At 40.3% G+C, this 14,992-nt stretch overlaps 1 protein-coding gene across 1 annotated transcript; it reads right to left on the bottom strand.

Moving 5' to 3' along the window:
- Positions 1-9,622: 9,622 nt before the first annotated feature.
- Positions 9,623-11,227, bottom strand: LOC118490454. Its single transcript, XM_035988108.1, has 4 exons — positions 11,137-11,227; positions 10,677-10,981; positions 9,850-10,445; positions 9,623-9,689 (listed from the first exon to the last, which is right to left on the bottom strand). Exons 1-4 carry the CDS (start codon positions 11,225-11,227, stop codon positions 9,623-9,625), a joined length of 1,059 nt encoding a protein of 352 aa, XP_035844001.1.
- Between the last annotated feature and the right edge of the window lie 3,765 nt (positions 11,228-14,992).

Genomic DNA, 14,992 nt, shown 5'->3' with positions numbered 1-14,992 from the left:
AACACCACCATCACCACCAACACCACCACCACCACCACAGCCGACCACCCACCACCACCATAGCCGACCACCCACTACCACCATAGCCGACCACCCACTACCACCATAGCCGACCACCCACTACCACCACAACCGACCACCCACCACCATAGCCGACCACCCACAACCTAACCACCACCAAAACCACCATCCCAACTACCACAACACACCACCACCACCACAACCTACCACCCTCAACCACCACAGCCTACCACCCACAACACAACACCACCTCACCACCGTCAACCACCACAACCTACCACCCTCAACCACCACAACCCACCACCTCAACCACCACATCCCACCACCTCACCACAAACACCACAGCCTACCACCCACAACACCACAACAGCCACCACTGACTACACAACACCACCACCACCACCACTGTCAACCACCACCTAACCACCCAAAACCACCACAGCCCACCACCCATAAAACAACACAACCGTCAACCACAAAAACCCACCAAAATCAGAGAAAAAATGAAAATTAAACATAAAAATACAGAATACGAACAAACCTTAAATACTCCGAGCGTATGGAGCGATACGAGAGCAATAACAATACGAGAGACAAAGAATCTGTGCGTGTGTGTACTTCCGGATCTTCATCGTGTGGTCCAACGTTGGTCTCGTGTGGTCCAAGAACTTTTTGGGGATCTAGTTGGGTGAATATCTGACTAAGCATGAGCCTTAACCTCCGTAAATTAGTTAAAGAAAGGGTAACCGGTTACTTTTTCTGAAAAGGTGTCAGTGTATACGACCGTATAGGTCAATGTGAGGCATATACACCACCTAACTTTTTTTATACGGACCTCATAGCACTATGTGAGGCATATGTATTTACTTTTTCTGAAAAAGTGGTTGGATTTTGTACTTTATACGCATCTCATTGTGCTATGAGTGGCGTATTGATTCTTTTTTTCTAATATTACGTACGAGAAAGTGTAATCCATATCCATTTTTACATTCACAATGGTTATGTGTAGATGTGGAAGGCAAGCTGGGATAAAAACATCTTGGACGAATATTAATCCTGGGCGTCAATTTTACACCTGCGTGCAATTGGTATGTACTTTAAAAACATCTTGATACAATGGTTGTTGTAACTTATGCATTATGGTTTGTATAGTGGTAATGATATATATTAATTCGCCTTCGGTTTCAGCGTTCTCGGTGCAAATTCTTTGCGTGGATCGACCCTCCCATGTGTCCTCGGTCAGTTCAAGTCATTCGAGGTTTGATGGATACGAAAGCATTACTTGAAAACGAAGTCAAGTTTTTGAGAGAGGAGGTTCGAATGTATAAAGAGCAAGTAGCAGAAATGGAAAATAAAAATCCAAGGGTCGTTCTTAATAGGGACACCTGTTTGATAATCTGTTGGATTTTGTTTTTTTTTGTCCGTATTTGTATTTGTCGTTAGCCGTATTTAAGTTTATGCAACTTATGTAAACGAATGTAATGACTCTCGTATTTTGGTTATTTAGCGGAATGTTATGTCTTGAGAGTTTATGCAACTTATAATAATAAAACATATGCACATTTAAAAAAACGATGTTATATCTTATGAAATGAATTTTGTGTATTATAAAATGTCAAATTTTTTATTTACCAATTATTATAATGTCTTTAATTATTGGGTACACAAAACACGAAACACCGTTTTATATTAATACACAAAACATGTCATTTTAATACAAAATGTAACGACTAAACCCTGAACCCTAAACCCTAAATCGCTAACTGTTACATATTATTAAATTCTTGCAAACTGTATCGGTTATTCAGATCTCTATTCGGTCACCATATTGCTGCTATCAAGTTTAAGGATATGTTCCATGGTAAACCTTCGACCTGATCTGGCACTCCCTCGTTGTTGCTGAAGAATTCTCAGTAACCGGTTCCAGAACATGAAGAACCCCTCGAGGTTGCTGATGCAGAAGCATTGTCATTGGTAGAGGTGGAAGAACATTCCAGTTCACCCTCACAGTCACCGGTAAATATCTACTTCCACCGTCACAGACTGTGGGTGCAGAAGCATTGTCGTTGGTGGACGTTCCGGTGCATGAATCTGGAATACGAACGTAGTTAAGCGTTTGAATCTGAAATATGAACGCAGTGTACTTCTTCATAAGAATTACGTTACCACCACCGTCAAAACACCGACTTTCGATATCCTGTTAATAAAACATACAATTATAGCATTAGACCCGACATCCGAAAATATATTGTTAAAAATAATAAATATAATAATAAAAATAACATATGCACATTTAAAAAAAACGATGATATAAGTCTAGACCCGACAAACGTGTCGGGCTGGGAGTCGGGTAGGGTTACGCTACCACCACCACCATAGCCGTCCATCACCACCACCACCACCACCACCACCACAGCCGTCAATCACCACCACCACCACCACAACCGTCAATCACCACAACCACCACCACCACCACCACAACCACCACCACCACAACCATAACCACTACCACAACCACCACCACCACAACCATAACCACTACCACTACCACCACCACCACAACTACCACCACCACAACCATAACCACTACCACCACCACCACAACCATCACCACCACCACCACTACAGCCGTCAATCACCACAACCACCACCAGCACCACCACAACCACCACCACCACCACAACCATAACCACTACCACTACCACCACCACCACAACCACCACCACCACAACCATAACCACTACCACCACCACCACCACAACCATCACCACCACCACAACCGTCAACCACCACCACCACCACCACAACCACGACCATTCCCCACCACAGTCAATCCCCCACCTTCGTCAATCCCCACCGCCACCAATCCCCCACCACCGTGAACCCCAACACCACCACAAACGGCGGAAATAAAACCAAAATATAAAAAAGTTTGAAGATTAAGCAATAAAATTTGAAATACAAACTAACCTTCATCGTGTGGTCCAGAGTTTGTCTTGTGAAAATCGTGTGGTCCAGAGCGTTTGTGTGTGTGTTCTTGGTGTTTTAGGGTAAGTTTTCAAATTTTAGATCTAGTTTACCCCTTTATTGAAGTTGGGAAAGTGTTTGTGTTCAATGAGAGCCGTATGGTTCAATGAGCACCTTAAAGTGTATGAAGTGTATAAATGAAATACTATAACCAATTTATCAGCTCCTGTACAGGAGGATAAACTGGTTAAGGCTTGTGTGTTCTATGCGAGGTGTATGAGTTCGAATCCCATGGGAGGCCGGTCCGATACAGAAGGACCCCTCCCTTTTTTTGTGTAATTATAATTTTTCAAATCCAGTCCCTGAGGTTTGTTTTGCACAAGAACTGTCCCTGCACAGTTATTAAAAACTAACTGTAATTCTAATTTTTCAAATCCAGTCCCTGAAATTCTTATAACCGTTTATACCCCTTCTGCACATGCTTAACATTTTTAAAAAAGACCAATATACCCCTTCGTTATAAGAATCCCAATACCTTTAAAAAAGACCAATATACCCCTTCGTTATAAGAATCCCAATACCTATTTGTTCGTACAACCACATGACCCCTCCCTTTTTTTGTGTAATTATAATTTTTCAAATCCAGTCCCTGAGGTTTGTTTTGCACAAGAACAGTCCCTGCACAGTTATTAAAAACTAACTGTAATTCTAATTTTTCAAATCCAGTCCCTGAAATTCTTATAACCGTTTATACCCCTTCTGCACATGCTTAGCATTTTTAAAAAAGACCAATATACCCCTTCGTTATAAGAATCCCAATACCTTTAAAAAAACCAATATACCCCTTCGTTATAAGAATCCCAATACCTATTTGTTCGTACAACCACATTAAACCCAAAATACAACATAGATGCTGATAAAATATTAAACATGTTACCATCCATACATGCGATAAAAGATTAAAGGTTTATACAAAAACAACCGGGCATACAACTAAACATAAATAACAAAAGACCAATAAATATTTGTTCGTACAACCACATTAAACGTCAAAATACAACCAAACGAAACAGATAAATACTACTCCTAAGCCATTTCCTCATCACCGTCATCAGAACCACTATCCTCATAACGTATCAACTGCATCTGCGTGTCAGACGGGCCTGCCTGCGTGCCGGACGGGCTTGCCTGCGTGCCGGAAGGGCCTGCCTGCGTGCGGGACGGGCCGGCTTCCGAGCCGGACCCCGGATACACTCGTGGTTGTGGCGGGTCTCGAACCGGCAACCCCGCCTCGCTACGCCTATCAGCCTCGCTAGCCATCATCCACTCCATCATATCCTCCATCCGGTCCATCCGCCGATCCTGCAGCGCCAACCTCCCCATCACAGCCGTCTGACCCGCCACAAGCCTCTCGAGGAGACGCTGAGTGGACTGAGGCAACCTCACCGCATGATAGACGCGCCGAGGATGCTGTGGCGGCTCCTGAGGATGCCCCTGCTCAACCTCAGGCTCGACGTCACCCTCTCCAACAGGCTCATCAACAACATGAGGCATATCCACCTCCGCAGCGTCCAACAGATGTTGATGTACTAACGGCTGGGCTACGAAAATCTGATCGTTCTCACCGACAAACCGATAACCAATGCTCGGAAAGTTCACCGCCAAGTTCATCCCTCTCATCGTCCTAATACCCAAATACTCGAAAGGGGCAGGCGGTGGCAACTCACCGATGAATGGAAAATACCGACCGCAATGCTGGGCAATACGCGTGATGAACGCCCCTCCGTGCAATCCGCCACGCTTCTGACGTCGGGAAAATGAGGCGAAATATTCCGCCATGCAGCGATGGAGGGCGCACGGCGTCCCCGTGAATAAACAGTAAAGATAGAACAGGTCGTTTTTCGTGACCCACTCGTTGCTTTTGCCACGCCCAGATATCGACGTGGCAATGCAACGGTGTATGTAGCGAACGAGTGGGTCAGTAATCAACGAGACACGGGCCTTATGACCGAAGGGTACATCACAGAGGGTGGGCCACCAAGCAAGCAACTGATCATCAGGCATAGATGTGATCGCGGTGGTATAAATATCCTGAACCAACTCCTCATCAGTGTAGAATCCGGTGGCCAAAGCAAACTGACGCAGCGACATATTCTGTCGCTCCCCGAATAAACAGAAAGTTACCTCGGCAGGGGGTGGTTCCACCATCGGATCGTCCATATCTGAGTTAGGCTGCTCAGCAGGCCGTGGTCGATAGATAAACGTGGAGAGGAACTCCACCACCATAGGCCTATAAGAAGGCCCAGCCGCATAAAAAAACATACGATCCCACGGGTTATTTTCCCCGATTATACCCCGGGCCCTCTGCTCCTCGTCACACTCCCGTAACGCGTCCCAACACAACGCCCTCTGCTGCCTCACTCTCATACCCCGGAACTTGGCAAAATGTCTGTATTCCATACTGCGCTGGGGGAAGTCTAAAAAATCGTACTGCTCACAATTACCCCCGGCCATCGGATTGAATACCGGACCACCATTTGGTGCCTGTTGTTCCTCATCTGACGACATATCTGCAACAATTAAAAGTTAATATTTTGTCAGAATATTAATAAAATTACGACAACCCACAAACACCACAGCGAACCCACAACCACCACAGCCCACCCACAACCACCGTCAAACCCTAACCCATAGATACAACCACCACCGTCCTAACCTCAACCACTCTAACAACCACCACCGTCCTAACCTAAACCACTCTAACAACCACCACCGTCAAACACCTCTACCGCCAAACACCACAACCAAAATATTTCAGAATAAACAAAAAAAAACCCGTAAAAAAACAATAACAAAAAGGAAAGATGAAGATGTTACTAACCTCTTGTGGAAATTCGCACCGTATGGTTCGATACGGGATAGAAATGGTATACGAGAGAGAGTTGTGTGTGTTTTTGGTGTGTGTGTGTTTGAATTGATTTTGATCTAGTTTTCCCTCTTTAGTGAGCTGAAATGTTGTTTGTGTTGGTATACACTCCTCATTGGCCAATACGTGGCTTATAGATTGCTTACCAGCAGCCGCTTATTGTGCTATGAGCGGCATATAGAGGCTGGTATACACCTCTCATTGCCCAATATGCTGCATATGATGCCTTTCTTTTAATAAAAATAGTGATGTAAATAAGTGTTTTTACATTATAAAACAATGTAATTAACATTTTTTATAAAATAAATGTTGCTTACACTATATTCAAAAGATAATAGAATGTAAAATAAAAAAATAAAACATAATAATACGATTAAACAGTTTTACGTGTTACAACGAGAACCTACAACAAGTTAATAAAGTCTCTTCGTACACTTCTATTACTAGGAAGTAACTTCTTACCCTCTGAAAGACGAGACATGTATATTGTCTCCCACTCCATAGCTTCAGTACTTCGATACATATTCCATAGTCCATTCGGTGGAGGCATCGGACCATCATCCGTTAACTTAACCATGATGAAATGGCCATTTTTCACATAGGCAATCGAAAGAACAGAATGGCCCTCCGCCGGACCATCAAACATGGGAAAGTATGTTTGACAAACACCATTGCTTAAATGTTGAACAACCACACCAAATTTTTGAGCCACCAACAATCCGGCGTATGGCAAGAACATCCAGCATGCCATTGGTGCAGGTTCCACGTGCAACCAGTTTATTGATCGATATACTGTAGTGTAAAATCCCGGATCAAAAGAGTCAAGAAGAGGCATCCACTGGGCTTTGTTAATGAACATCTCATCCAGTAGCTCTTGGCGGACCCACATCCAAGCATTCTGGTCCAACCCCAAACCCATAGCCACCGTTCGAAACCCACAGTTACCGTCAGGCTGGGCATCTTCCATATGTGTTATGTATCTTCGATACATAGATGGAAGCCAGTCCTTAAAATGATCGATCATGTTTTTGTACCTGTAATTGTAAAATATATTGTGGAAAATCTTTATCAGGGAAAATGTATGTATGGAAGTACGTAGGATATTATATAGGTCAATGATTGTTGACGTACCTATCCCCCACCAACAGTGGAAAATCTTCATCTATAATTTCAACTGTCTTTTTAGCCTTATTTTTCTTTGAACGACTGCGTTGCACTGCTGACTTTTGAGCGTCCTCGTCCTTCTTTTGGCTTTTGCCTTTTGCTTCGGACCGGGTATCTTTACGTCTCGCAACCTCCTTTTTCTTTTTTTGTTGTGCTTTAGAGGTTGGGCGCCCCCGAGTATCTTGTTGTACCTCAGGCGGTTGATGGTCAGTCATACTTGGATTCACCACCTCCTTTATCTTCGACAACATACTTTTTAACACTATCGGTGGTTGCGCCTTCAGTTGTTGCATGACTCTGTCCATTTCCTCCCGAAGATTATTATCGTCTTCCTTAAGTTCTTCAACATTGAAATCTAGTTTTGTCCAGAATTTGTCTACGGTGGCAAGAGGAGTTTTGCAATCTGTATTTTAAAAACAATAGTTAGAAATGAGGGCGGGGGTGGGTATTCATATGAAGTAGAATAAGCGGTTGAAGCCTGTTTTTATTACTTGTATTTTCCCACCACTCCATCCGACAAGCACATGGCAACCCACAACTCGTAAAAAGCACATGACCACAAGTCCCCCCTGCTGCGAGCAACGTACGTATCTTTTTCTTCTCCACAGCAACAAATCTAGTGCTTTCAGGGAAACATTACCACGTAGGTTATCAAAGAATGATATCATGTGGTCCCCCATTTTCAAGGACCGGCTATCCTGAAAAGTGAGATTTATTTGTATGCGTTGTGACTCTACAACTTTGTCAACAAGCCACACAAGTCTATGGAGCGAGCTGTTTGGCCCCTTAAGGTATCTCTTAAACTTAGCATGTTGGCTTTCAACTCTGTTGGTTGTATGTTGACCAAAGTTAGGGCGTGTGTTAGTCCAGGCTGTAACAAACTTTTCTTTATAGGGTAGTAGCCAGACAGTATACAAATAGTCCAAAACTCCTGAAAAAAAAAACAGAATATAACGATTTGTAATGTTTGTATTGTAACACCCCAACCAAAGGCTGAAACAAATTTTTTCTGATAAATTAACTATTTTTAAATAATTAATTAAACAAATACAACTATGTAATTATTGGATTAAATTGGTTAAAAATCGAATTTTGGGAAAAATATCAATTTTATATTTTCGAACATCATTCTGATGTTAAAATAATTATATAAAAATTTTCAGGTTTTATAAAATTAGTTTACTATTTTTATTGAATTTAATAAGATTAAAACTAACTTAATTCATAATAATTAGATAAAACCGGAAATAATTATAGTTTATATTTTTAGTAAAACAGGTTTGATGTATATGAGTTTATAAAAATGTTAGTTTTTATAAAAGCGATAAAAAACGTACAAAATAAAATAAAAGGTGTGTGCCCGGTTGGATTTTAAGAAGTGTATAAAATAACTAATGTTAGGGTATATATCAGCTCCTGGACAGGAGGATAAACTGGTAAAGAAGGGGTGCTTTTACACGAGTAGTCCGGGTTCGATCCTTGCTAAGGGGCGGGTTATACAAGAAACCCCCCTTTTTTGTTATTCTAATTAACGTTGTTAACTAAGTTAACTTCTTTTTTAAAGTATAAAACAACTAATGTTAGGGTATATATCAGCTCCTGGACAGGAGGATAAACTGGTAAAGAAGGGGTGCTTTTACACGAGTTGTCCGGGTTCGATCCTTGCTAAGGGGCGGGTTATACAAGAAACCCCCCTTTTTTGTTATTCTAACTAACGTAGTTAACTAAGTTAATTTTTTTTAAAGGATTTCATATTCAACATTTAACTTGGTTAATATTTTAGAGTTAAAATAAGTTTCAAACAAAGCAATTTCAACCCTTATACTATAGATTTCAATAATTACATTTTATGCCCAAATACTTTGTAGTTTTAAATAATGTCAAAATAACCCCTAGACTATAACTTTCAATAAATGACAGTTTAGTCCCTGGACTTGGTTTTAACCATTTTTGTTATTCTAATTAACATAGTTAACTAAGTTAATTTTTTTTAAGGATTTCTTATTCAACATTTAACTTGGTTAAGATTTTAGAGTTAAAATAAGTTTCAAACAAGGCTATTTCAACCCTTTTACTTTAGATTTCAATAATTACATTTTATGCCCAATACTTTGTACTTTTAAATAATGTCAAAATAACCCCTAGACTATAACTTTCAATAAATGACAGTTTAGTCCCTGGACTTGGTTTTAACCATTTTTTAAGCAAGTTTCAAACAATGACAAACAAGTCCCTCAACTTATAGTTTCATAAAATGTCAAAATAGGCCCCTATAGTTTGTAATATAATACGTACCTGATCTATGGTCGTCAGTCAGTCGCGTAAATAGCCGCTCAAAGTTATAATTGTATAGCGTCTCAGTGGGAGAATTACACAATCGAGACCAAGAAAGCTTGAATATTTTCCATTCTTCAGCCGTTGCAAATTTTGCCTTGGTGTGTTTTAGAATATTTTGTGAGATGTGCCACCGACATAGCAATTTGGATGCTTTTGGGAATAGTTTATCGCAAGCATTCATCAAAGCTTTATCGCAATCTGTTACTATCATGCGCGGTTCCATACCCTCTTCCAACAATCCTTTGAGGTTCTGTAGGACCCACAAGAAGTTATCCTGTTTTTCTTTAGAGATAAAAGCATGAGCGACACAAAACGACTTGTGTGTCGATGTCACACCCACAATTTGAACAAACGAAAGTCTATACTCATTAGTTTTGTAAGTGGTATCAATCATCAACACATGTGGGAAAGCACGCCACATATCGTGCGAGTACCGATGAACAAAAAAAACCTCCTCGACCGCATTTGTTTCGGGATTCACCCGGGTGTGGTAAACATACCTTCCTTCATGCAACATTTGCTCCAATATCTGCATTGGAGTCCGATCACCGTACATTTTGACTTTAATCTTTTTTATCACGTTTTGTATGTCTCGTAGAATGCACACGCTCTGTGGGTTTTGTTTTCTTATGGTTAAATGTATGTTCGTAGGCTCCATGTTTTGAATATAAAGTCTCTCTACCAATAATTCTTCGTCTGGGGTCAACCTTCTTGCAAACGCGTGACCCTCGAGAAATACCGCAGGCTCATGGTTATGATCCTTTTGCTTCACCACTAAGCTCCAATTGCCACTACTTGCGTCTAGTTTCCCTATCATTTTAAAAGGACACCCAATCTTCTTGCTACCAGAACGCCGAACTGTTGCTTTACTTTTGCATGTGCCTCCATGGTCGCATTGCAACCATATCTTCACTATCCTTGCTGACGAATCTTCACCTTTTGTTACCGTTCGTTGGGTCACAATGACGTAACCTTTCGCAATTTCTGTTTTGTAAGCCCAATTCTTTAACTCGTGAAGTGTCGCAAATACCTGAAACAACGGTAATTTAAAACTATGTTTAAAACTATATTTGTTTAAAATCTAATAAACCTTATACATAACGAATAACACGTAAACAAAATCAACTTTTTCTAAATTCTAATAGGCACCCTTCTAATAAACCTATACATAACGAATAACACGTATACAAAATCAAAATTGTCTAAAATTTAATAAACATTATACATAACGAATAACACGTAAGTGACGGTAATGTTATACCTTTCCTTGTTTTTTCGGGTCATTAGCACCATCGTCCTTTTCACCACCATCGTCCCCGCCACCACCATCGTCCCAGCCACCACCATCGTCCCAGCCACCACCATCTTCCTCGTCTTGATCACTTTCCTCGAAGTGTGTAACACCTTTCTCGATTTCGTTCTCGTCTTCCTCGATGTCAAAGCACCTTCCTCGGACTTTTTCAGCTTGCGTTGTTTTTCCTGATGGGAATGGTAAGTCCCATATGCATGTTTTTCCTGTTGCGGATAGCTTTGAGCCACGTAAGATGGTCCCGCCTCCTCTACGACCTGAAACAACTTAATGGTTATACTAAAATAACCAAAACGACAATATGAATTTTTTACCTGGTTCAAATCAGGCACCACGGACCGCACACTCCCTTCCTGATGCGAATGGTAAGTTCTGGCGTGTTGCGGACGCACGGAAACCACCTCCTCCTCACCTCGATCAACGCCGGGTAACCAAACGCTTTCGGAGACATATGACTCATTCGAAATTTCACCAAAAAAATATCCAAAGTCCCAATTTGACATCGTGATTCGAATCTAATTTAACCAGACCGTTTATTTGAAAATTTTTATCATTTTCATCACTTTTTTGGGATTTTTGAACATTTGTATTACATAAATCCCGTAAGCTTGGGGTAAAAGGAAAAAATTCGAAACAATACGCAGCATATAGGGCCATGAGCGCGTATATGCGGATCACCTTTTCAGCCTTTTCAGTCTGAACTCAGCTGTCTTGTCAGCAATATACCTTAAATTCAGAGATTATAGTACCAATGAGCAGTGTATAATGCAATGAGAGGCGTATAGGGTTTAATGCTCCAACTACCACCTTTCTAATACAGCGCTCATAGGGCAATGAGGGTCGTATAACTTTACTTTTTCTGACATAATTAATGCACTCAAACCCTATACAACCCTCATTGCCTTATATGGGGCTGCTGGGGGGGGGGGTTCAGCGGCGGAACTAGCCCAAAAATTTAGGGGTATCCCAATTTTTTAATTTTTAGACCAGGGGTATCCTTTGTATAACGGAGACGAAGTTGAGGGGTATTTTTACACTACGAAAACGGAGTTAAGGGGTATTTTTACACTACGTAGACGGGGTTGAGGGGTAGCCTGTGCTACCCCTACTAACATTCTAAGTCCGCCCCTGGGGGGGTTGTCATTACTTTTGGGGGATGTACCAATACCCTCACCCTTGTCAAAACCACATGTCGTCTTCTTCTCATGAAACCTTGTCCCGCGCCCATTAGTATCTATAAACGCATGCATTAATAATTTGGTTGTATGACATTCTTGTAAATATGTATAAAACTCAAATTTTACCTTGAATTGTTACATAGTTGTGATGTATGTGATCATAAACAAAGAAACAGACATCAAAACAGACCTCCCACCCTTTGAGGCAACTCTCAGTGTCACATATTACTGCATATAAAGATATGCGGCTGCCCTTGTTTTCCTCATCATTTCCGTTTGGATACAAATCTAGTCTCCTAATGATGAAAAGATGTTAAAGAGTTATAGAAACTACATTTTAATGATGAAAGGGTTATAAAAAAAGAGAGTTAACCATTTATGACCGTTGGCTTCAAAAACATCAGATTCAATTTTAGGCGTTTTAGCTTCAATAAGAAGGGAGAAGGACTCGATCTTGAGCATATAGTGTGCTGGTTCATGTTTTCTTCTTGATACGAACCTGCCTCCAGTCTGATGGGAAAAAAGCGAAACCAGGTCACTTTGTTTGACCAAACTTTTCCCAACTCGATTGAACCGAACCGTAAACAGATATGTATAAAAGTAAGAACAAAGAGACACCAAATTTTAGGGTGGAAACCTCTCGAAAAGAGAGTAAAACCACATACCACTAAAGCCTTCATGTATATGGAATAAGATAAAAGAAGACAAGGGGTACCACCATAAACTGCAACTTTTCTTGTCTTCAAAATTGCGTAAATTCTTCGTTGACTTTAGACGGCAACAGGGCCGGCTATGAGCATGTGCCGGATGGGCGACGGCTCAGGGCCAAAAACGCAAAAGGGCCCGTAAATTTTTATATAATTTTTACATAATATTCAATATATATAAAAATAAAAACCTGTGTTTATAATAAAGTAACAGTTGCAGTTGAGTGGTAGAAAAGATGGTTTTTAAGTCGTTGGTTACGAGATCGAAGCTTGCAGACACCGTTTTTTACAATTTTCGTACTCAGTGTCCTAAATTAAATGCCCACAACACTTCATTTAATGACAAAAGAAGTATTCTTTCTTCTGCTATGTTTAACTTAAGTTTTCTTTTTCTATTCACTTAAATTTTCTTTTTCTTTTTTTACCAAATTCTTTTATTGTATAATATTATTATTAATTATAAAATATTTTATTTTTTTTCCTTAACTTCTAAAATATTTTTTTTTACAAATTATTCGAATCGACCTGAATTTGTTCGGTTTGTTATAGTACTCGTACTCGGGTTTGATCGAATTGTTGAGTGACACAACAACGACACTGAATTTTTGTTTTACTAGGGCGTGTAGGGCCCTTTTTCTTTTGTCTCGCACAGGGCCCAAATTTCTTTTAACATTTTCGGGGACGGCCCTGGACGGCAAGAGGGCAGAAACCAAAAGTCAAAACCCTTTTCTTTTGTGATTTATGTGGGCCCAAGCCCAAAACTTCACCAAACTAAATCACCACTTTTGGTTTTTTTTTTTTTTTTTCATATTGACGTCAATCACCAGTTTTGGTTTTTTTTTTTTTTTCATGTTGACGTCACCAATATGAACATAAATATATATATTTTGTTTTTTTTCCTTTTATCTAAAAATGAATAAAGAATTATAAACCTTTACATGTTAGATCCAATGAATTTAAGACTCGATCAAGCATATATGCTGCAAATACCTCAGAAATCTTCATACTTGATGACCTTTTTCTGGTTAACTGTTTTGAGTCCTCAAATTATTTCACTTTATCGTACTTCATGTTGCTTTTTTTCTCACTATGAGGGTCTTTGAATAGTCTCATAATCAACTTGACTGGTATTTGAATCATAATAAAGTATTTGATAGCCCAAGACATTAATGAATAAGAGCGAGATTGTTAACCGAATAAATCATAACCCACTTTAGAAGTGGCCCACCGCATTTCTGACCGTGATTTCAAACAAATTTAAATTGAAATGTAGCCGAAACATAAAAATAACACTTTTTAGCCGGCAACTAAATCACCGGATAAGCATCTTGGGATGCCCTTAATCGAGCAAATGCATCCCGCCTCCATAACGGTCAGAGTTTGATGCATACCTGAGCCACCAGTTCCGGGGAAAACCCACCCGCCCGAAGACCCACTGCAGTAAAACCCGGTTCTACTCAGTTTCAAACTAGCACTAATAAAATAAACCTAAAACTATAATATTAAAAAAATAATAATAATACAAAAAATGTTTTTGTTTTCCCAACCCTAGTCGGTTCTAGGAGGTCATTTTATATTTGGCCCAACCCGGTTTCTACCCCCAAACCATTTTGGCCAAAAACAACTCTAATCGATGGGGTTCTCATGCTTTTAAAAGAAATATGAACACACGTTGTTATTAATTATTGTATGACACTATGTCTTATTAATATGATTTTCTATCTATGTAAGCTTCTGTGTATTGATTGACTAAGTTTCATTCTTGTAGAGGTGCTTGTGCTCATGTCCAGTAACAGCTCATGTTTTTTGTGGTGAGACACACTTTGAGGTGCGATTTTAAAACATTTAGTAATAGCATATGTTTAAGTATTAATATGATTAAGTATTAACCTGAGTACTAATAAATGTGTATGCCACCAATACGTGAGATACCAAAACTTTTAAGAGATTTGTTATTATCTTTTTTTAGAACGAATACATTCTTGTATTCGGCTACCACACTCACCAAAATGAAGAGCCCCGTTACTCCACTCCGGTCAAACTATGTTATCTTAACCAAGCCCATGTTGGCTTCAGATTTTGGCTTGGCCGTTCCCCCAGAAATCATATCGTCGATTGCCACTTGACAGCCGTTATGCCACCACAAGAGTTAAATACTCTCTGACATAACACACATGGGTCAAAAACCTGGGTGGCTCAGGATAGAACATGGAACCTCTACAACGAGGTTAGGCTCTATCCATCATTGACTAATCCTCCAAAGTGACACAAAGGAGGGACTAGACTTGGGTCTTTATCGGAGAACCGAAGCCTCCCTACCACTAGGCCCCAATGATGTATAGATCATTGTTCAATGCGGTGATTAATCACCGAATCATCCCAT

The sequence above is a fragment of the Helianthus annuus genome, chromosome 3 (genome assembly GCF_002127325.2).
Source record: "Helianthus annuus cultivar XRQ/B chromosome 3, HanXRQr2.0-SUNRISE, whole genome shotgun sequence".
Classification (NCBI taxonomy): domain Eukaryota; kingdom Viridiplantae; phylum Streptophyta; class Magnoliopsida; order Asterales; family Asteraceae; genus Helianthus; species Helianthus annuus.
This window is presented reverse-complemented; position numbering and strand designations above follow the sequence as displayed.

Coding starts and splice junctions, on each gene's coding strand:
- LOC118490454 (XM_035988108.1), bottom strand. CDS start 11,227: ATGTCAAATTGGGACTTTGGATATTTTTTTGGTGAAATTTCGAATGAG. Junction 10,982..11,136: donor GTTACCCGGCGTTGATCGAG/GTGAGGAGGAGG, acceptor AAGTTGTTTCAG/GTCGTAGAGGAGGCGGGACC. Junction 9,690..9,849: donor GAGGTTTTTTTTGTTCATCG/GTACTCGCACGA, acceptor AAAGAAAAACAG/GATAACTTCTTGTGGGTCCT.